The sequence below is a fragment of the Kogia breviceps genome, chromosome 4, assembly GCF_026419965.1.
Source record: "Kogia breviceps isolate mKogBre1 chromosome 4, mKogBre1 haplotype 1, whole genome shotgun sequence".
In the NCBI taxonomy this organism is placed as follows: Eukaryota; Metazoa; Chordata; class Mammalia; order Artiodactyla; family Physeteridae; genus Kogia; species Kogia breviceps.
In genome coordinates, this window is record NC_081313.1 from 76,740,853 (window position 1) to 76,765,552 (window position 24,700).

Here is a 24,700-nt window from a genome sequence, read left to right on the forward strand (position 1 = left end):
AAGAGCCAAATTTCCTTTCTCGTCATTTTATCTACGCTTAGAAACAAATATACAGCACAGTCTCTTTGGGTCACAGTTCTAGGTAAATAATCAGAATATTCTAGGTAAATAATCAGAATAATTTCGCTGAAATCTTTAGTTTCAACAAAATCCTAAAAGGTATGAATAATAAAGAAAAATCCTTAACCTAAGATCTGATTTTTATCATTCGCAAAAAGCTTTTGTCTTATTGTTCTGTGGTATTTGAAACAAGAGCAATATATAATAATTACAAAAACTATTTATATCCACCATATTCCAAGTGAGCACATTTATAATTGAAGGAGAATTTAAATTTTGTATGTAAACATCCAGCTTTTCTTTTCCTTCTTCAGCCATGAAATCTGATTTAGCCTTATGGAGGTAAACGTCAATAATGTTTAGGAATCCTTATTAATTAAAATGAAGAAAACCTTAGCTCTTTATAAACTTAACAGTACTTCTAATAATTACAAATGTTGTACTGTAACAAAACATAGGAACTTTGAAAATTTTGTTAAACAAAGTTCTTTAAAATATAATATAAATAGGGCTTCCCTGGTGGCTCAGTGGTTGAGAGTTCACCTGCTGATGCATGGGACGCGGGTTCGTGCCCCAGTCCGGGAAGATCCCACATGCCGCGGAGCGGCTGGGCCCGTGAGCCATTGCCGCTGAGCCTGCGCGTTCGGAGCCTGTGCTCCGCAATGGGAGAGGCCACAACAGTGAGAGGCCTGCGTACCGCAAAAAAAAAAAAAAAAAAATTAAAAAAAATAATATAAATAGCTGTAACATTATAAAATATCACATACCTACCACTATGTCTTTCTATTATTTTGGGGGAGGGGACAACAAGCTTAGAATTTGATTTTGACAAACAGCTACAAAGTCATGAATTTTCATGGGCAGCTCTGGAGTAAACTTAAAGCATCCATAGTAACTCTTTTTATGATAAGGGTTAATAAATGGAGGCATCCAAATATGGAAGAATATCAATTAGTTATAGTCATTTCCATCAATACAAATAAACCACACTGTAAGTTGTAACTAAAAAAAAAAAAGCAAATAGTAAAATATAAATTCCAATACTAACAACAAAAGAAGAAATTCTAATTTGTGCCTTGGTTCAAAAGAGAACAAACCTATATACTCTAATATGTATTAATATACAAAATCTAGGGACTTCCCTGGTGATTAAGAATTCGCCTGCCAATTCAGGGGACATGGGTTCAAGCCCTGGTCCAGGAAGATCCCACACATGCTGCAGAGCAACTAAGCCCGTGAACCACAACTACTGAGCCTGCGCTCTAGAGCCCATGAGCCACAACTACTGAGCCCACATGCCACAACTACTGAAGCCCACACACCTAGAGCTTGTGCTCTGCAATAAGAGAAGCCACCACAAATGAGAAGCCTGCGCACCGCAACAAAGAGTAGCCCCTGCTCACCACAACTAGAGAAAGCCCATGCACAGCAACAAAGACCAAATGCAGCCAAAAAAAACAAAATACAAAATCTAAATTACTGAAATGACTACATCCCATTAAGCTAACACATGCTGAATGCACAGTACCTGCATGTTGTCCTGTACCACGTGCTGGAATTTTACATGTAGTTATTTATATCAAAAATTCTATGATGCTGGTAACCAGATTTTTTCCCCTTATGTATTGAACTTACTCACACTCCCCCTAAGCACCGAGGACACCGTTTTGTTCCCAACATAAGAATGCCAAACAAGATCAATAAAAAATGGGTAACTGAATTATTCATAGAAAGGAAGTCAAAGAAAAGAAAGCCAAGGGGCAGGAAATGGAGCAGTTTGCAGTGTTAAGTTTGAAAGATGACATGCAGAGAACCAAAAACAAAGAAAAAACATAGATCAGATAAAATACCTGGCCCTGGATCCAACAACTCAAAAAAAAGGAGGTAAAGGTTTTCCCTCATAAGAGGAGAAGAGAATAAGAAAATATTCTACTATTTTTTCCTACTTCTACTAATGTTCAAAACAGTTTCATTTACTGTTTTAAACAGTAACCCAGGACTAATCTAATCATAACTAATTTGGTGTTACTTCTGCTCTTGATTACTGCAGCAACATATTAGCATCTATGATTCTTTTTCAAGCTATTTGCAAATTTGGATTTTCTGAACATATATTCACATTACATGAGTATATCCATGTAAAGTGACAAGATTTTTAAAATTCTGATTGGTTTTCTCAAAATAGCTACGAGGAGGAGAAAGAACTGCTTATTTATTATACAAGAAAATTACTTTAATCAGGATGGAACAAAAGTATCACCATGAATAAACAAAACCAAAACTTATCCTATAGAAGTCATTCTCAACTACTACCATTTAGTCATCTCCATCCCCCTAACCTTTGGCACGGTAGCATAATTTGGAGATGTGTAGGCACTTCTTTGGTTTTCACAATGATTGAGGAGTGCTGTTAGCATCTAACAGACGGGGGACAGGGATAAGATCTTCCTGCAATGGGGGAAACAATTCTGTACTATGAAGATCTGTACCACTGAAAATACCAACAGAACACTCATTGAAAACCACTGTCCAATAGCATCCACTAATCATCTCCTGCTTTTTAAGGAATTAAGATCAACTTCCCCCCACAAAAAATTTCAAAAAGTCAAAAAATACAATATATGGCCTCCCTGGTGGCGCAGTGGTTAGGAATCCACCTGCCAATGCAGTGTTCATGGGTTTGAGCCCTGGTCTGGGAAGATCCCACACGCTGCAGAGCAACTAAGTCCGTGTGCCACAATGCCTGTGCTCTAGAGCCTGTGAGCCACAACTACTGAGCCTGTGTGCCACAACTATGAAGGCCATGTGCCTAGAGCCCATGCTGCACAACTACAGAAGCCACTGCAATAAGAAGCCTGCAGAGATTGGAATAAAGATGGCAGAGTAAAAGGACGTGCTCTCACTCCCTCTTGCAAATACACCAGAATCACAACTAGCTGCTGGACAATCATCTACAGGAAGACACTGGAACTCAACAAAAAAGATACCCCACATTCAAAGACAAAGGAGAAGCCACAGTGAGACGGTAGGAGGGGCACAATCACAGTAAAATCAAATCCCATAACTGCTGGGTGGGTGACTCACAGACTGGAGAACACTTATACCACAAAAGTCCACCCACTGGGGGCTTACCTGGTGGCGCAGTGGTTGAGAATCCGCCTGTCGATGCAGGGGACACGGGTTCGTGCCCAGGTCTGGGAAGATCCCACATGCCGCAGAGTGGCTGGGCCCATGAGCCATGGCCACTGAGCCTGCACGTCCGGAGCCTGTGCTCCGCAATGGTAGAGGCCACAACAGTGAGAGGCCCATGTACCACAAAAAAAAAAAAAAAAAAAAAGTCCACCCACTGGAGTGAAGGTTCTGAGCCCCATGTCAGGTTTCCCAACGTGGGAGTCCGGCAACGGGAGGAGGAATTCCTATAAAATCAGACTTTGAAGGCTACTATGATTTAATTGCAGGACTTCAACAGAACTGGGGGAAACAGAGACTCCACTCTTGGAGGACTCACACAAAGTAGTGTGATCATCGGCACCCAGGGGAAGGAGCAGTGACCACGGGGAGACTGAACCAGACCTACCTGCTGCTAGTGTTGGAGGGTCTCCTGCAGAGGCGAGGGGTGGCTGTGGCTCACCGTGGGGACAAGGACACTGGCAGCATAAGTTCTGGGAAGTACTCCTTGGCATGAGCCCTCCCAGAGTCCACCATTAGCCCCACCAAAGAGCCGGGGTAGGCTCCAGTGTTGGGTTGCCTCAGGCCAAACAACCAACTGGGAGGGAACCCAGCCAGACCCATGAGCAGTCAAGTACAAGTTTTACTGAGCTCTGCCCACCAGAGCAACAGTCAGTTCTACCCATCACAGGCCCTCCCATCAGGAAACTTGCATAAGCCTCTTAGATAGCCTCATCCACTAGAGGGCAGACAGCAGAAGCAAGAAGAACTGCAATTTTGCACCCTGTGGAACAGAAACCACATTCACAGAAAGAGGGACAAGATGAAAAGACAGAGGGCTATGTACCAGATGAAGGAACAAGATAAAACCCCAGAAAAACAAGTAAATGAAGTGGAGATAGGCAACCTTCCAGAAAAAGAATTCAGAATAATGATAGTGATGATGATCCAGGACCTCGGAAAAAGAATGGAGGCAAAGATCGAGAAGATGCAAGAAACGTTTAACAAAGACCTAGAAGAATTAAAGAACAAACAAACAGAGATGAACAATACAATAACTGAAATGAAAACTACATTAGAAGGAATCAATAACAGAATAACTGAGGCAGAATGGATAAGTGACCTGGAAGACAGAATGGTGGAATTCACTGCTACAGAACAGAATAAAGAAAAAAGAGGGCTTCCCTGGTGGTGCAGTGGTTGAGAATCTGCCTGGCAATGCAGGGGACATGGCTTCGAGCCCCCGTCTGGGAAGATCCCACATGCCACAGAACAACTAGGCCCGTGAGCCACAACTACTGAGCCTGCGCAACTGGAGCTTGTGCTCCGCAACAAGAGAGGCCACGACAGTGAGAGGCCCGCACACCGCGATGAAGAGCGGCCCCCACTCGCCAAGGCCTTGCACAGAAACGAAGACCCAACACAGCCAAAAATAATAAATAAATAAATTAATTAATTAATAAAAAAGAAAAGAATGCAAAGAAATGAAGACAGCCTAAGAGACCTCTGGGACAACATAAAACACTACAACAACTACAACAGGGGTCCCAGAAGGCAAAGAGAGAGAGAAAGGACCAGAGAAAATATTTGAAGAGATTATAGTCGAAAACTTCCCTAACATTGGAAAGGAACTAGACACCCAAGTCCAGGAAGTACAGAGAGTCCCATACAGGATAAACCCAAGGAGAAACACGCCAAGACACATAGTAATCAAGCTAGCAAAAATTAAAGACAAAGAAAAATTATTAAAAGCAGCAAGGGAAAAATGACAAATAACATACAAGGGAACTCCCATAAGGTTAACAGCTGATTTCTCAGTAGAAACTCGATCCCAGAACCAAGATTACTCTACCCAGCAAGGATCTCATTCAGATTCAATGGAGAAATCAAAAGCTTTACAGACAAGCAAAAGCTAAGAGAATTCAGCACCACCAAACTAGCTCTACAACAAATGCTAAAGGAACTTCTCTAAGTGGGAAACACAAGAGAAGAAATGGACCTACAAAAACAAACACAAAACCATTAAGAAAATGGTCACAGGAACATACATATCGATAATTACCTTAAACGTGAATGGATTAAATGCTCCAACCAAAAGACACAGGCTTGCTGAATGGATACAAAAACAAGACCCACATATATGCTGTCTACAAGAGAACCACTTCAGACCTAGGGATACATTCAGACTGAAAGTGAGGGGATGGAAAAAGATATTCCATGCAAATGGAAATCAAAAGAAAGCCAGAGTAGCAATATTCATATCAGATAAAATAGACTTTAAAATAAAGAATGTTACAAGAGACAAGGAAGGACACTACATAATGATCAAGGGGTCAATCCAAAAAGAAGATATAACAATTATAAATATATATGCACCCAACACAGGAACACCTCAATACATAAGGCAACTGCTAACAGCTATAAAAGAGGAAATCGACAGTAACACAATAATAGTGGGGGACTTTAACACCTAACTTACACCAATGGACAGATCATCCAAAATGAAAATAAATAAGGAAACACAAGCTTTAAATGACACAATAGACAGATAGATTTAATTGATATTTATAGGACATTCCATCCAAAAACAGCAGATTACACTTTCTTCTCAAGTGCACATGGAACATTCTCCAGGATAGATCACATGTTGGGTCACAAATCAAGCCTCAGTAAATTTAAGAAAACTGAAATCATATCAAGCATCTTTTCTGACCACAACGCTATGAGATTAGAAATCAATTACAGGGAAAAAAACATAAAAAACATAAACACATGGAGGCTGAACAATACGTTACTAAATAACCAAGAGATTACTGAAGAAATTGAAGAGGAAATCAAAAAATACCTAGAGACAAATGACAATGAAAACACGACAATACAAAACCTATACGATGCAGCAAAAGCAGTTCTAAGAGGGACGTTTATAGCTATACAAGCCTACCTCAAGAAACAAAAATCTCAAATAAACAATCTAACCTTACACCTAAAGGAACTAGAGAAAGAAGAACAAACAAAACCAAAGTTAGCAGATGGAAAGAAATCATAAAGATCAGAGCAGAAATAAATGAAACGGAAACAAAGAAAACAGTAGCAAAGATCAATAAAACTAAAAGCTGGATCTTTGAGAAGATAAACAAAATTGATAAACCATTAGCCAGACTCATCAAGAAAAAGAGGAAGAGGACTCAAATCAATAAAATTAGAAATGAAAAAGGAGAAGTTACAACAGACACCACAGAAATACAAAGCATCGGGCTTCCCTGGTGGCGTAGTGGTTGAGAATCCGCCTGCCGATGCAGGGGACACGGGTTCGTGCCCTGGTCTGGGAGGATCCCACATGCCGCGGAGCGGCTGGGCCTAGTCTGGGAAGATCCCACATGCCGCGGAGCAGCTGGGCCCGTGAGCCATGGCCGCTGAGCCTGCTCGTCCGGAGCCTGTGCTCTGCAATGGGAGAGGCCACAACAGTGAGAGGCCCGCCTAGCACCAAAAAAAAAAAAAAAAAAAAGAAATACAAAGCATCCTAAGAGACTACTACAAGCAACTCTATGCCAATAAAATGGACAACCTGAAAGAAATGGACAAATTCTTAGAAAGGTATAACCTTCCAAGACTGAACCAAGAAGAAACAGAAAATATGAACAGACCAATAACAAGTAATGAAATTGAAACTGTGATTAAAAATCTTCCAACAAACAACAGTCCAGGACCAGATGGCTTCACAGGTGAATTCTATCAAACATTTAGAGAAGAGCTAACACCCACCCTTCTCAAACTCTTCCAAAATACTGTAGAGGAAGGAACACTCCCAAACTCATTCTATGATGCTACCATCACCCTGATACCAAAACCAGACAAAGATGTTACAAAAAAAGAAAATTACAGACCAATATCACTGATGAATATAGATGCAAAAATCCTCAACAAAATACTAGCAAACAGAATCCAACAACACATTAAAAGGATCATACACCATGATCAAGTAGGATTTATTCCAGGGATGCAAGGATTCTTCAATATATGCAAATCAATCAATGTGATACACCATATTAACAAATTGAATAAAAACCATATGATCATCTCAATAGATGCAGATAAAGCTTTTGACAAAATTCAACACCCATTTATGATAAACACTCTCCAGAAAGTAGGCACAGAGGGAACCTACCTCAACATGATAAAGGCCATATACAACAAACCCACAGCAAACATCATTCTCAATGGTGAAAAACTGAAAGCATTTCCTCTAAGATCAGGAACAAGACAAGGATGTCCACTCTTGTCACTATTATTCAACATAGTTTTGGAAGTCCTAGCCATGGAAATCAGAGAAGAAAAAGACATAAAAGGAATACAAATTGGAAAAGAAGAAGTAAAACCGTCACTGTTTGCAGATGACATAATACTATATGTAGAATATCCTAAAGATGCCAACAGAAAACTACTAGAGCTAATCAGTGAATCTGGTAAAATTTCAGGATACAAAATTAATGCACAGAAATCTCTTGCATTCCTATACACTAATGATGAAAAATCTAAAATGATGAAAGAAATTAAAGATGATACCAACAGATGGAGAGATATACCATGTTCTTGGAGTAGAAGAATCAATATTGTGGAAATGAATATACTACCCAAAGCAATCTACAGATTCAATGCTATCCCTATGAAATTACTAATGGCATTTTTTACAGAACTAGAACAAAAAAATCTTAAAATTTGTATGGAGACACAAAAGACCCCGAATAGCCAGTCTTGAGGGAAAAAAACAGCTGGAGGAATCAGACTCCCTGACTTCAGACTTTACTATAAAGCTACAGTAATCAAGACAATATGGTACTGGCACAAAAACAGAAACATAGATCAACGGAACAAGATAGAAAGCCCACAGATAAACCCATGCACCTATGGTCAACCAGTCTATGACAAAGGAGCCAAGGCTGTACAATGGAGAAAAGACAGTCTCTTCAATAAGTGGTGCTGGGATAACTAGACAGCTACATGTAAAAGAGTGAAATTAGAACACTCCCTAACACCATACACAAAATAAACTCAAAATGGATTTGAGACCTAAATGTAAGATGGGACACTATAAAACTCTTAGAGGAAAACAGAGGAAGAACACTCTTTGACATAAATCACAGTAAGATCTTTTTTGATCCACCTCCTAGAGTAATGGAAACAAAAACAAAAATAAACAAATGCGACCTAATGAAACTTAAAAGCTTTTGCACAGCAAAGGAAACCATAAACAAGATGAAAACACAATCCTCAGAATGGGACAAAATATTTGCAAATGAATCAATGGACAAAGGATTAATCTCCAAAATATACAAATAACTCATGCAGCTCAATATTAAACAAAACAAACAACCCAATGCAAAAATGGGCAGAAGACCTAAATAGACATTTCTCCAAAGGAGACATACAGATGGCAAAGAAGCACATGAAAAGCTGCTCAACATCACTAATTATTAGAAATGCAAATCAAAACTACAATGAGGTATCACCCCACACCAATTAGAATGGGCATCATCAGAAAATCTACAAACAGCAAATGCTGGAGAGGGTGCAGAGAAAAGGGAACATTCTTGCACTGTTTGTGGGAATATAAATTGATACAGCCACTATGGAGAAAAGTATGGAGGTTCTTTAAAAAACTAAATATAGAACTACCATATGATCCAGCAATCCTACTACTGGGCATATAGCCAGAGAAAACCATAATTCAAAATGACACATGCACCCCAGTGTTCACTGCAGAACTATTTACTGCAGCACTATTTACTATTTATAGTCAGGTCATGGAAGCAACCTAAATGTCCAGCAACAGACGAATGGATAAAGAAGATGTGTTACATATGTACAATGGAATGGTACTCAGCCATAAAAAGGAACGAAAGTGGGTCATTTGTTGAGACGTGGATGGATCTAGAGACTATCATACAGAGTGAGGTAAGTCAGAAAGAGAAAAACAAATATCGTATATTAACGCATATATGTGGAACCTAGGAAAATGGTACAGATGAACCGGTTTGCAGGGCAGAAACTGAGACACAGATGTAGAGAACAAACGTATAGACAGCAAGCAGGGAAAGCGGCGGGGGTTTGGGGATGGTGGTGTGATGAATTGGGCGATTGGGATTGACATGTATACACTGATGTTTATAAAATTGATGACTAATAAGAACCTGCTGTATAAAAAAATAAATACAATAAAATTTTAAAATTAAGAAAAAAGAAAAAGAAGCCTGCACACCGCAATGAAGAGTAGCCCCTGCTCACTGCAACCAGAGAAAAGCCCACGTGCAACAACCAAGACCCAATGCAGCCAAAAATAAAATAAAATAAATTATTTAAAAAAAATACCGTATAAGTAATCACAGATATCAGAGACTGTTATTTTGTTTGTTTGTTTTTGTGGTACGTGGGCCTTTCACTGTCATGGCCTCTCCCGTTGCGGAGCACAGGCACAGGCTCCGGACGCGCAGGCTCAGCAGCCATGGCTCACGGGCCTAGCCGCTCCACGGCATGTGGGATCTTCCTGGACAGGGGCACGAACCCGTGGTCCCCTGCATCGGCAGGCAGACTCTCAACCACTGCACCACCAGGGAAGCCCAGAGACTGTTATTTTATTAAATTATTCCAAAAATAAAGAAACAGTTACAATTTATATTGGTGTATATACACATTTTTAAAGACTCAACTTTAAATGAACTTTATCAGGTTAACCTGAATAGGAAAGAAGAAAGAAAGTCTCTTTGGGAACTTACGGGGCCAAATACAAGCCAGTTAATGACTGCCTTCATTAAAATTTTATGATCCTAAGAGATAAGCTGATCAATTACTGTTTTAAAAAAATAAATAATACACACAGAGTACAGGATGGTTTCGAAGGATTGGATGAATCCAGAATTAAGAACTAAGCCATGATCTCTAGCTCCACCTGTGACTGTCAGTTCAGAACCAGGTGGGTCCAATCCCTTTTGTTCACAAAAATGTTCCTGAAACATTAAGAACTTCATTTTACGTTCCTCCAAATTTTAACCCAGTATTTAAGTATCTGGTCATGTCGAGTGTTGATGTCAACTATACATACCATTTAAATAACAATGTCTTGGCTACATCCATTTTTCCTTGTTTATACTCCGCTATTGCCAGAGCTGTCAAGATATGAGCTTTGTCTTGCTCTGATTCAACAGTAGACAAGGCTCTCTCATAGGCTGTTACATAGAGTTGGAAACAAAAGCAAAACAATATAAAAGCAATCCTGACTGACAAATGGTGGGATTTTTCCTTTCCTAATTCTATTTTTTAAAAGGGTCTAACTAAAATTACATCTTATTGTTCCCTTGCTCTCAAGTGAATGGAATAAAAATTTAGAATATCTAACTTGGTTTAGCTGTTCCAAGGTGATTCTGGGAATATCATTCAGGTTATTATGTGATATTTCTCAATTTCCTTCTTTAGAATCTATAGGCAGGTTTGAATCACTATCTTCAAAAGAAGTGGAGGTCTACAGCCATTGAGGTATCACCCACATTCCCATGTACAGACCAGCAACTCCATTAAGCAGTATTTAAAATGAGCTGCACACACATAGGTTGAGCCATATATGTGAAAATGCACTCAATAAGCATTTTTGGAGAAACCAAAATTCATTATTACTAACAATGGTTGAGGCCTTCATTTATCAGAAATGTACACTGACACACTGTAGAGTAGTAAATACTTGCTTTCAAATGCTACCTTATACATGTACCCTAAGTGATCTTGGGTCTGTTTCCTCATCTAAATAATAAAGATAACATTCAGTTCGTAACACTGCTAAAAGGACTATTCATCATAATAATGTACTAAAGGAAGGAACAGATAAAAAGTACCTCTTAACGTTCCTGATTTTTAGTCAGATTTTTAATAAACACTGCAACCCCTACCCCCATCTTAATATTACATCTTTCTGTATGTAAGCTCATCATGATTAATATCTTCTCAGCTCTGGAAAAGTAGAAAGTATCCTTTAGCTTTAAGCAATGCACTTACCTTTGCTGCTCTCTTTATACAGACCCTTCATAAATAAAGCCAATCCAAAACCTATGATGTCTTCTAACTCCTCAAGGGGTGTTGACTTAAAAGCCTGGATAGCTTTATCATATTCACCAATAGAACTAAGAAGCAAAACATAACTTACTTTTTAATATCAAAAATCATTTTGGCTTATATCATCATAATTCAGAAATATTATTACACTAAAGCTCTTTTAACAACTTAACCTCATCTATCAGTGTTAAAGCTGTAGAAAAGCCTTATTTTAAAATACAAGGCATATCACTTATTTCAAACAGGATGCACTAGGGGGATTTAACTTCACACTTTTAAATTATGTGTGAAAATGAACAGTTCTGCTGAATTACAAACTGTCTTTCTTTTTTAACAAACTTGAATTAAACTCTGTTATAAAAATAATTTCAAGTTGACTTTGATATAGAACTCTAATTTTTTAAGCTTAATATGTTAGTTAAATATTACCCTATGAGCATCCTTGACAAGCTTATTAGCAAGTCATAACCAAACCAAGCCTTTGTGTAAACTGTTTATCTGCACATTCATGTTTTTGGAGGGCATATAGATACACTAAAATCCCACAGACAAAACTATAATTATCTTTTCTGTATTTAATAGGAATAAAAGTGAAAATTGTTATACATGATACTAAAGTAGAATGCTTTTTAATAAAAACAAAATTTAAAAAATGTGTTTTGTTTACTTAAAAATGAAGAGAAGCTGCCACCACCTGGAACAGACTCACTGTACCTTAGAGACTCTGATTTCTGGTATCCATCACTATAATCAGAAACTTCTATTTTTAATGTGTTATTAGAAATCTTTTCATAAAATCTTTTTAATCTTGGAGGTGTGGGTGGGAGCTAAAAATACAGGCAATATTTGCTTCTAAAATTAATTTTATGAAGGTGAAAGAATTTAAAAATCCATTAACTCAAATTCTGATAAATATTTAATGAAGGGAAGAGGACTACCTTAGATCATTTATGGATACATACATGTATTTTTTTTAATTAATTAATCTAATTTGTTTATTGTTGGCTGCACTGGGTCTTCATTGCTACATGAGGGCTTTCTCTAGTTGTGGTGAATGGGGGTTACTCTCTGTTGTGGTGCAGTGCACATGCCTCTCACTGCAGTGGCTTCTCTTGTTGCAGAGCACCAGCTCTAGGCACACAGGCTTCAGTAGTTGTGGCACGTGGGCTCTAGACTGCAGGCTCAGTAGTTGTGGTGCACAGGCTTAGCTGCTCTGCGGCATGTGGGATCTTCCCAGACCAGGGCTCGAACCCGTGTCCTCTGCATTGGCAAGCAGATTCTTAACCACTGCGCCACCAGGGAAGCCCCCCATACATGTATTTTTAAAGTATTTTTTTAATGAACACTATCTTCAAACATTTGATAACTTTTGTAGAGAAAAGAATGGAACTAGAGAAGGGCACAAGGGGCTTCAACTTTATTTGTAACTTTTATTTTGAAAAAGAAACCTGAAACCTATTAACAGAATTTTAAGATCTGTTATATCTGAATGGTGACTATTCATTAAATTATGCTCTATTGCTGTGTTTTGCATGTTTAATATATTTCATAATAAAAACAAATTAAAAAGAAATCAGATGACCTTTTTTAAAGAGAGGTATAAATTTTCTTCTAAAACAGTTACATTATATGAAACATCTAACTAAAGAGAACAGATACTTTGCTCCATACAGTTTCTTACAACAAAATCTTGGAACTGACAGCTCTATCAACTCCTAAACACAACAATTTAAAAGAATTAAAAGGAGAAGCAATCAAAACAGAGATAATTTTCTGTTTATAGATATGATTCAGTTACACGGTTATAAAAGAAACGAACTGGCTACCTCCGATTTCTACTATGTAGCTCCTTAAAAGACGTAGGTACTAATCCCAAAATATCAAACTATAGTTCTAATAATGTGTTTCAAACTGGAACATTCAATTTCGGGGCAGCTCTCAATTTGAGGAATGCCTCCTTAACTTGAGCCAAAAGTCTTCCTCCCATTAACACTCCTACTGTCCGAACCGAGTTCTATCCTCTGAAACAACTGGTTTCCAACCTATTTTTTTTTTCTATCTTTTTTTTGAAGTCGGAAGTCTTTGAGACTCTGAAGAAAGTGATATTGCTCCCTCCCCACCTCCAAAATGCACACATGCAAAAAATTTTTGTGTACTATCTCAAAAGGGTTTCTGGACCCTTAATCCCACCCCCAGTTTAAGAATATACATCAAATCAGAATAAATCTAATCCTCTTCCAATTAACTAGGCTTCTACTATTAGAAACAGCAACTACCTCCCCTGTCTAGTTCACAGCCATCAGTTCTAAACCTGTTCCTCACAAAGGACACTGGGGCTAGGGGTCATTACAGGGACAGGAAACTGTTAACACAGCTTGGTACAGTGGGAATGATGTATCCTGGGAGAATGTCATCATCGTACTCATTCATACACGACCCGCTACTCTGGAAACTGGTCATCACCTCACTAGCCCCATAGCTTTCACCAGAAAAACCTGTTAGGTTCATGGAATTAATGGGAAAAAATATGCTTACCATAATGATCTGCCATAATTTCTTATTGTAACATTATAAGCATCTCTGTCTTCTGCAGTCTGTAACAACAAAATTGCCCTTTAAAAAAAGGACAAGGTATTTTAAATTATCTATGTGCAATAGCTTTTTTTTACTCTTGCTCCTTAACTGAATCTACAGATTTTTGTTTTCTTCATTTAATTCTACTAATTATTTAACTAGTTTCATAACGGTTTATTTATATTTTATTAAACTGGTACCACAAAAGCACTTAATAGATTTTAGATTGTCAGGAAAATAATAAAAAGTGACCTCTTAATAAGAGAAATCACTTACCATACTTGAGCTTTAAATATTCCAAAGATTTTAATCTAAACATGGGGAACAACTGGGTTGATGTCTTAAAGTTTTGACATATTTGAAGTATAGAGAATTTGAAGTACATAGTACACTCTTAAAATTATTTATATTCTAGAAGTTTGAGGTAGGAAGCCAGGAAATTGAGTGCTTTCATGTGCCTTTACCTGCTACATACAGAAAGATACTTAGGCAATAATGAATTCAGAGATGGGAATGAGTCATCAGGAGTCCCAAGAGGCTTAGAATAAATACAGCAACATGCTGACAGCCCATATTTTTACCTTCTCATGCTCAGTCCCCTTTGGGCAAGCAGGGAAATGTCTCAATAACTAAAGGAGTTGGATATTTAATGACTTTTTTTCTGTTGAAGATTAGCCAGGGAGAAATAGCCAAGAAAAGCTTTTAATGCCCCTAATGTTACATGAGAAACAAAAATTTGCCAGAGAAGTCTAAAAGACAGTATTATAGAAACAGTATCATATTAAAGACTGTACCTGTGGTTGGATTTATACCTAATTTGTAATTTCAAGTCTCAAATGCTTGTTTAAGGAGAAAACAACAGTGGCGATCAGTCAAGAGTGGTGTATATCCAAGTGACTATGCTATTGCCGTTTTAAGCAAAGGTAGAACCAGTATTAGACTCACAATATTTGTGATTATAATGTATACCAAAAAAAGTAGCAAGCATTCTAAACCTGCCTAGTTTTCTCTGTTTAAAAATCCTGCTCACTGTTGTATCCTATCAAATTTCTACAGTTTCTTTATTGGTAACTTTATTGTAACATTGAAAGAAATAGAATTGCGGGTTTTCATAAACCTCTCTCCACATACACCTGGCAAAATAACTTCTTGATTATACAGCCTCCAGTACCATCTAGTGATTACTTCTTTAACTACAGAGAGATCCATACGAGGATGGCAAAGCATTTGGGACACCTCAATTATTTATTATCTGACAAGGCTTCTTCTAAACGTCTGTTTATTTAGATTTAGGGCAGTGATGTGCCTCAGAGGTTAGGCAATCAGGTCTTTTAACTTTTTGTCTAGTACTCATGAGATAAACAGTGATTTTCTTAATCACAGATCAATTAATTTTTTAAAATTTTTATTTATTTTTGGCTGCGCTGGGTCTTTGTTGGTGTGCGCTGGCTTTCTCTAGTTGAGGCAAGTGGGGGCTACTCTTCGCTGTGTTGCATGGGCTTCTCATTGCAGTGGCTTCTCTTGTTGCGGAGCACAGGCTCTAGGTGCATGGGCTTCTGTAGTTGTGGCATGCAGGCTCAGAAGTTGTGGCTCGCGGCCTCTCGAGTGCAGGCTCAGTAGTTGTGGCGGACGGGCTTAGCTGCTCTACGGCATGTGGGATGTTCCCGGACCAGGGCTCGAACCCGTGTCCCCTGCATTGGCAGGCAGATTCTTAACCACTGCATCACCAGGGAAGCCCCAGAGATCAATTAATTTGTAGAGAATAAAACTTCAGGTTGATTTCATTTCCTCTCACTCTCCCGGCTGGTCATCTCACTCAAGCACGCTGTCCTTGTTTCTTCAACATACCAAGTCCACTCCTGCTTCAGAGCGCTTGTTCTTGCTGTTCCTTCTGCCTGGAATGCTCTTTCCCTGAAAACCAAACGGCTTGTGGCCTCGCTTCATTCAGGTCAGGCCTTAAGTGCCTCCTTAGGAAACCTACCTCTTAAACCTATCTCAAATTTGCTGCTTGCCTCTCTAGTGTCTGGCCCTTTACTCTACTTTGATTTTCTTTCCTAGCAATTGTTACCATCACAGATGTTTATTAGCTTACAATGTTCCTCCCCTCCACCAGAACATGAGCTCCATGAGAACTGAGCCTGTGTTTGTTTTAATTCACTGCTAAATTGCCACTGCCAAGGACACTGCTTGACACCTAGCAGTTTAACAAATATTTACTGAATGAATAAATACGATATAGTAGACATTAAAGTGATTCAAAATAACATGTAATTTTTTCTCATGTCTTAAATCTCATTTCTTCTCTGAATAAACATGTCTTTAATAATAAAGCGAGACAAACTGTAAAGGGACAGATTTTTCTAAAACCTGAGAGGTTTTTTGGTTTGGTTTTTATTTTTTCTTCTCTCTCTCTCTGTCTCTCTCTTTCTCTCTCTCAGGTTGAGCAAGAGAAACGAAAATATAGCTGAAAATTTAGAACTGTATCTGTTCACATACAAAATGTAATAATAATAAATAATGAAAGATCAGGAAAAGAATCAGAACATTTTATTAGTACCTTCTTCATGAAAATGAGACTATATCTTAAAAAGGCCAACTGACAAGTAAGGACCACATTTCAATTAAAGGGAGCCTTTACCTTTGGTATGCATCTGCTGCTTCCTTCTTCAGTTGTAGATGTTCATTTAAGTAACCCAACATTGTGAAAGCTGGAACATAATTCTGAATTCTTTCTGGAAATCCAAAAATATCTTTTCTTTGCATATGCATAATGGTTGTGTTTATAAAATTTGAGTTTTATTTTCAATTTTTTTTCAATATTTTAAACACCAGATTATTTCCTGAGGTCATGGGCATTGCTAAGAATAGTAGTCTGATTTTATCCTGACTATAAAATATCAGTAATCATTTCAGAACTCTTTTACATTATTGAGTAACATCTATAGTTACATATGGCTTCTACTTACATTTTAAAGTTTAAACACTTTTTTATTCCCAAAGGTATAACAATTTGAAATCATAGCTCATGTTAAAACTGGTCATTTGAATTGTAAGGAAATCCAGTTCTTTGGCTAGTCACTTAAACCTTCCTGTGATTAAATTTAGCAACAATTTCTCTTGGTGGTTCTGTTCCAATTTCTATGTATTTTTGAAAAAAATTCAGTATTGTACTCTAGAAACAGAAGATGATTTGGGCACTTTCAGTGTAGTATTTTGAATTCTAATGTCAAAAAACATCATATATCTACTAATGTGCAAAGGAGAAAGAAACACATCTGATCAACTTAAGTTGTGTTGGGAAGCAAGCCTTCAAATCTCTTAAACTATTTAACAGAGTACAGTATAATCACATCTTATATGATGGTTAGGTTCTAACTGTCAAAGCATAAGGTAAAAATCACACGGTTAAAGTGATTCTTGCAAAATTCTTAGGTCATCACACAAGGAGAAGGTCACCAAACTGAGTCAAATTAAGAGGAGATCCATAACCTTCATCCACTCTCACCCTGAGGCCAACGGTCAGCAGGACAAATGATTTATTTGCATTGTCTCTTGTCACCCCTCTCTCTTTTCTGCTTCTAAATTAATATTTTTTTGGCCAAGCACATATAATTGAATTTGTTAAATGAATATATGATATGGCTCCACTACAGACTCAAAAACCTAGCTATTTATAACTGTCAGAGACTGTTTGTTGTTCTAGGTATCTGAATTTTGCAGAAAGCTAAAAATTTACCTCTTTATGTAAACCCTTCACAAACGTTTCCCATTCTGTAAGGAAACCCATCAATAAAATTTCTGATCATACACTTTCTCAGAGGCTCTAGGTATTCATTAGAGTCATTCCTTTGCACAAACTGCATAATATTTTAATGTCCCGAAGTGCTGATGTTTATAAATGAACTGCCTTCTATTCAAGTGCCCCAGGCTCAATGCAGGAAGAGTATTAACCATCCTGAATATTACAATGATGAGGCATTTTCTCTTCTGCTTTTCAGTTTATCTGATTCTTCATATTATTCAACTGTCAGTATTACTGCTTAAACTCCTTGCTTCTTTATCAGAATTTTGTTGAGGGATAAATAAGATGCTAGTGAAACTAACATTTCTTGAGCATCTAGGATATGCTAGGTACTCTGCATAACATTTTGTATATATCATCTCATTAAATCCTAAGCAATAGATGCTTTCACTCTTGTATTATAGGCAGGAAAACTAAAATTCAATTTGGTAATAAGCCCAAGGTTTCATCCTGGCTACTAAGTGGTGGAGCTGAGACTAAACCCAATGTTAAGTTTTATTAAGGAAGAAAGTTATTACAATAGATGGTTAATTAAATTTCACCATTCTGTCCTTTTCCTAAGCCTAAACATACTTTTCCAGTATGTTGAAGAAAGTTCAGGTGTTAAAGTGGGAGGTTAAAGGCACTAGGTTTGGAACTTAAAGCATATTACCTCATTGAATTCTCACATATCTGCAACCTCAGTATTATTATCTCTACTTTCCAAGATTAACAGAAGTTAAGGGAAGTAAAATACTTGGCCTAAAACTGCGGAGAAAGTAAACAGCAGAGCTAGAACAGCAGCAACTCAGGACCATTAGGCTCCAAAATGCTGCCTAGTACAACATGGAAATCACTTCTACCTTGAATCATTAGGTAATAACAATTTTCAGCACTCTTCAAAAATCTTTAGTAAAGTTTAAAAAGCAGAATACTTGGCCGTGGAGGGGAAAGGGCAAATTCATGTCTTAAGGAGCTAATATTTAATTTGGAATTAATTTTAAATGTAATTAATTTAAATTCTTTAAATTATCTCAACAATTATTCATATATCTTGCCATTGTATAACAGGTGCCTTACCTGTGTATTTACTCAAAACCACCTGTGCTGCTGGAATTGCATTCATCTGGAGGATGTTGTACTGGTACAGCTCCGTGTCTCTGTTGCTTTTATCTTGCAATGTTGTACAGACCCAATACGCGTAACCTATTGCTCCCTCCGTCTGTAAAAAAGCCAAAGTTAACAAGTAGACACAGGGTAATACATCTGCCAAGAAAAATTAAGAAATGAAACAATGTACTTCAATACAGTAAATATCACATCTTAGTCTTCTAAGTCAATTGGTAAGTGCCTTTAAATAAAGGGTCACTATGATACGAAACAGCTAAGAACATATTTAAATCACTTGCTTTAAACCTAAGTAGAAGAATCAACCAAGATAAATAAAGGCGAAAAAACAGAGCCCCTCCTGATGGGTTGGTTTGCTTCTTCTCAGCATCATTTCCATAGGTCAAACAAATAATTACCAATCAAAAGAATTCTAAAACACTTTCATAAATAATCTAGAAATGTCAACCAAGTCTAGTATTTATCTCATTATTTTTTGTATTAATAGTTAACTCATTTTTATTGCTTAGCATTCTGTAGGTATGGACGTACCAGTTTGGGTTTTTTTTTAACATCTTTATTGGGGTATAAGTGCTTTCCATTGTTGTGTTAGTTGCTGCTGTGTAACAAAGTGAATCAGCTATAAGTACACATATAGCCCCATATCCCCTCCCTCTTGCGTCTCCTTCCCACCCTTCCTATCCCACCCCTCTAGGTGGTCACAAAGCACGAGCTGATACCCCTGTGTTATGCGGCTGCTTCCCACTAGCTATCTATTATTACATTTGGTAGTGTATATATGTCCATGACACTTTCTCACTTCATCTCAGCTTACCATTCCCCCTCCCCATGTCCTCAAGTCCATTCTCTACATCTGTGTCTTTATATCTGTGTCTTTATTCCTGTCCTGCCCCTAGGTTCTTCAGAACCTTTTTTATTTTTTTTAGATTCCATATATATGTATTGGCATATGGTATTTGTTTTTCTCTTTCTGACTAACTTCACTCTGTATGACAGACTCTAGGTCCATCCACCTCACTACAAATAACTCAATTTCATTTCTTTTTATGGCTAAGTAATATTCCATTGTATATATGTACCACATCTTCTTTATCCATTCATCTGTCGATGGTGGGTTTTTTTTAGAGTCTCAGTTTCTATTCTACATGACTACTTCATCTATTGAATCCCAATGTCATTTCTTCATCAGCTCTTTAATGACAGTTTAATCTGTTTTTTAAGAAAGAATGAAGAGTAGAGACAACTGCTGTCATTAACATGATACCACTATGTATTCATTTTCTTAAGAAGGACAGTACTTTATTCATTAATGAATCCTTAAGAATGCTCAAATTCTTACGTGCATACTGAGTTCTGTAGTGTGCCTGAAGAGATCCATGGTGTCATAACTTCCAACTGTCTCTGCAATTAGAGCCTATAAAAGGAAAAAGGAGGCTCTTAATGTGTTTAAAAGGACTACTACTACTACTATTACTACTACTACTACTAACAAGAATAATAATAAATGAAAGCCCACGCTCTGCAACAAGAGAAGCCACCGCAATAAGAAGCCCATGCACCGCAATGAAGAGTAGCCCCCACTCGCCCCAACTAGAGAAAGTCCATGTGCAGCAACAAAGACCCAATGCAGCCAAACATAAATAAAATTTTAAAATAAATAAATAAAAATAAGAAAAAAAATACTTAAGCGACTCTGATGAGCATCTCAGACCTACTGACCTACAGCAGTGTTACTCATAGTGAAGGCCCTAGACCACCAGCATTGTCCTCAGTTGGGAGCAGTTAGAAATGCAAATTCTCAGGCCCCCTGGGTCCAAAACCTTACATAGAGATTAGTGTAGTAATGCCACTGCGCCCAGATGCTACCACAGTTAATGGCAACAGGAGTTTGCCTTTCCTAACTCTGCTTGTTTCACCGATTAACTAGAATCAGACCCAAGAGTCAAAGTACAATAGAAGATATCTAATCCCTGATTAATGATTTTCTAATAGGGGTGATGCTCCCACTAGTCTCTGAACTGAAAGAATCAACCACTTATTAATTTATTACAACTTCTCAACTAGACAAGACCTTGGAGGCCACTCAGGCCAATCCCCTTCTTTTTTAGGTAAGAAAAATGAAATCCAAAAGTGATATGTTAAGGTAAAACAATTAGTAAGTGACAGACTCAGACTACTAACCTGATTCCTATTTGGCAGTACAAAAATCTAAATTTTGCCGGGGTGGGGGCGGCACTCATAAACAAGTACCAAATATGAAGATTTTACAGAAAATGAGAAAACATAATCAAAATGATCTTTGTAAATGTTCATTTTTTTGATAAATGTATGTTAACAGAGTTCTAGGTTTATTTTTTAAGAATAATAATGGCAGGGCTTCCCTGGTGGCGCAGTGGTTGAGAGTCTGCCTGCCGATGCAGGGGACACGGGTTTGTGCCCCGGTCCAGGAAGATCCCACATGCCACGGAGGGGCTGGGCCCATGAGCCGTGGCCGCTGAGCCTGCGCGTCCAGAGCCTGTGCTCCGCAACAGGAGAGGCCACAACAGTGAGAGGCCCGCATACCGCAAAAAAAAAAAAAGAATAATAATGGCAGAATGATGGTGTTCAAAGCCCCTCAAATCAAAGCTTAATCATTACAAGCTATATGACCTTGGTCATGATACTTAGGATCTTTTAGCTTCAATTTCCACACACAAAGAGCCTAGCACAGCAACTGGCACAAAGTAAGCCCTCAAATGCTATCATTATTATCAGTGTTGTTTATATTAACACGTTATTTATACCACTTTCTATTAACATGTTAGTTATAAAAAGATTATTAATAACTATATGTTATATATCTTACTTGTCCAATCCAGCACATTAAATAAGATGGATCAAGGGATTGAGCCATTTTGAAAGCTTCATGAGCTTGCTAGGAAAAAAAGGCAAACAATAACAAGCCATTTTATAAACTTTATATTAAAGCACTTATATTTAAAAAGCATAAGAGAATAAGAAAAGTCAGACTTGTAAACATAAATACAAATGAACCTAAAACTTCACTGTTTAAGCAGAATTGGCAATGCTTAAATCTATGTCTTAAATATAGTCCTGAAAGAGTCCCGATTCAACAGATTTCTCTACAGGCTTAGGGGTTCTGGTCCTCAATGAAAGGGCACTGTAGGTGTCTACTTCATAGTCTGCAGAACTTTGAACCAATCACCCATCTATTTGCTAAGCCACAGGTCTGATGGAAATAATTAGAGAAGGCTGTATCTATTCCCCTCTCTTGGAGCTCAACAGAGAAGATAAAAACTAACAACCAGTGAGGTCTGAGACCTGCTACTGGGTGAAAGGAGGTCAACATAAATCTGAACTAAACAGTTAGGAAATTTTCAAGTTACCCCACGTGAAAACTTTAAATCGTGTGTTTTTTTTTCCGCTACAAAGAATAACTTATTATATACTGCTTTATATTGTTTTCCCAATAATCTATCTATGTGTGGCAGGAAACAGTCTTTTTTTCTCATAAGAAAATAAGCTCATGGGCAACAACTGCACCACACTACCATAAAACCACATTCGTAACTTATTAACTAAGAGTTGGCTTTGTTTAAATTTTTAAAAAATATTTTCACATATTTTAAGATCCAAATTAATATTTTTCTTCATTCTATTTACAATCTTCTAAAGCAATCTCTGCAGTGACTTCATGTATCCCTGAGAATACCACTGAAGCTATTTTAAAAGGACGACATTCAATATACTGGCTGAAACACAAAACAGTACAGACGTGCTATTCTATATAGATTTGTGGAAACTTCTAAACATGACCTATAAACATGCTCCCCATTACTGTAGTTCCAATTCTCTATATACAACTCTTCAAGTATGACAATTTACACCGTGGCATGTACAGGGATTAATATCTGCTAAAGCCAAATCTAAATTACCAAGCAAAGATTAAATTTAAGTTTCTAGAGAGTACTAATAAACGCCCTTACTTCATCACCCCACCCCCAACATAGCCTACATGGGACTCCTCTTAATGTGTAACAGATAAAAAGAAAAACACCCAAATAATTCATAACAGAATTATTTTAATCTCCAAATGAAAAAAACAACATAATTATAAAACCAGAAATTTCTCGTGACATGGAAAGGGAAATAAATCTTACACATTCATTATTCAGTATAATAAAGTGAATGCTATCAATGATCTAGCATATTAGAGAGCACGCTGGATAGATAACAATGTGCAAAGTACTTCTCCACAAGAAGTTAAGCTATTATGAAGAGGACATATATAGAAAATGTTCTTTACTTTTAATAGGACAAAACAGACAATATATGTACCTCAATCTTTTCATTTGCAAGGTATAACACTCCCAAGTTGGTCCATGCAACAGCATTCTAAAAAACACACATATACAAAATTAGGTCCCTTGTCTACATAGTAGTCTTGGAAAATCATTAACACTAAATTTTGAAGTTATTTTGCATAGACAGAGACACGTAACACTCACAATTTGTTCTGATTGGATTGATTTGATGAAACAGTGCTGAGCAAGGGCATAATTTCCAATACCTGAAAAATACAGACTTGGATAAAACTGAACTTTACTGCCTGAGAACAGGCAATCTTCTAAAAATATTGAAGTGTTATCAATTCTTACCACTGTAACATGAAACTACACCAAGAGCATTCCAGTATAAGTGATTATTACTGTCAAGTCTCACAGCCTTTTTCAGACACTGAAAAGTAGAAGTAGATAAATTTTTATTTCTCAGAATATCAGCATTTATATCAAGATAAATGTGGGTTTATGTGAAAACACTACAGAATTTACTTTATCAAAAGCATCTTTCAGAAAAGCCCTTAGTTTTTTTAAAAGTTTATGAAAAATTTCTCAAAACCATACATGCAAAGATTTCTCCAACAGCTCCTGAAGATCATTCGAGTTGCTGCCTGTTTCTGCTAGATGTTGTGCTTGGCGATAATAATTAATTCCAAGATCACACCATGTATTAGATGTAGACATCAGTTTTAATGCACGACCATAACACCTATGGAAAGATAAAAGTGAATGTTATATTGTGTTATGATGTTCTACTTCGATTTGAATGTCATCCACTGGCAATCTTTGTAAATTACCTTCCTCCAAGATGGAGGAGATCATTTTTCTTTAATACTTGTTTTCCTTCTTTCTGACCTAGGAGGATTCCTAAGACACTAACATTCACTTTAGATGGTGAGACAGCATACAGACTGGTACAAGCATCCCCAACTAGCTTCCAAAGGCAAGACACATCAGCTCGATGCTGCAGAGCCCTAAAAAAAAGAAACAGTGTGATTCTTACAAATTATTTCCAAAAAGTATGGCATTTATCTCCTTTACTACATACAATTAAAACAGAAAAAGTATACATACAATTTTGATTTAGTTCCTTAGTTAAATGCAGTAAATGCTTTACTGAATTCCTTCTAGCCATCTTATATCTTATCACCTCCTTATTATGAAGAAAGGAAGAGGGGAAGGAGAAGGAATTGACTGTTTTAAGTGACAGAAACTTTGCAAACATTTCTTTGGTACTCTTTATCATTTTTCTTAGAAGCAGCAGAAATCACATAAATAAATCAATAAATTTTCCAGGACCAATTTACCTTTAATACTGAATTTTTTAAACTATGCTTTTTGTGTTTGTCTATTTAAACAAAAACCAAAGCAGTAAAGTTGGTAACTGCCTCATAGTCGATTATTATAAACTTAGGTTTTGCTTGCACATCTTCCCTCACATATTAAAAAAAAAAAAAAAAAGGACTAGTAAATGTAAAATATATTTGGTAGTCCAAAGGATTTTTACTCTCTGAGATCAAGAATACCAAAAATCTAAATATGAGAATGTGAA

General features: G+C 37.2%; 1 protein-coding gene across 8 annotated transcripts in view; it reads right to left on the reverse strand.

Annotated features, from left to right (window-relative positions):
• The window catches only part of SKIC3 (SKI3 subunit of superkiller complex), a 91,408-nt gene that overhangs the window by 28,815 nt on the left and 37,893 nt on the right, over window positions 1-24,700 (reverse strand). For all 8 annotated transcript variants that reach the window (XM_067031346.1, XM_067031345.1, XM_067031348.1 and 5 more), the window contains 12 exons: window positions 23,946-24,122; window positions 23,713-23,857; window positions 23,467-23,545; window positions 23,317-23,378; window positions 23,147-23,203; window positions 21,654-21,722; window positions 20,148-20,222; window positions 18,761-18,902; window positions 16,538-16,631; window positions 13,861-13,938; window positions 11,269-11,393; window positions 10,325-10,448 (listed from right to left, as the gene is read on the reverse strand). In XM_067031346.1, the coding sequence (XP_066887447.1) occupies window positions 10,325-10,448; window positions 11,269-11,393; window positions 13,861-13,938; window positions 16,538-16,631; window positions 18,761-18,902; window positions 20,148-20,222; window positions 21,654-21,722; window positions 23,147-23,203; window positions 23,317-23,378; window positions 23,467-23,545; window positions 23,713-23,857; window positions 23,946-24,122 (1,227 nt within the window). The remainder of the gene's footprint in view (window positions 1-10,324; window positions 10,449-11,268; window positions 11,394-13,860; window positions 13,939-16,537; window positions 16,632-18,760; window positions 18,903-20,147; window positions 20,223-21,653; window positions 21,723-23,146; window positions 23,204-23,316; window positions 23,379-23,466; window positions 23,546-23,712; window positions 23,858-23,945; window positions 24,123-24,700) is intronic.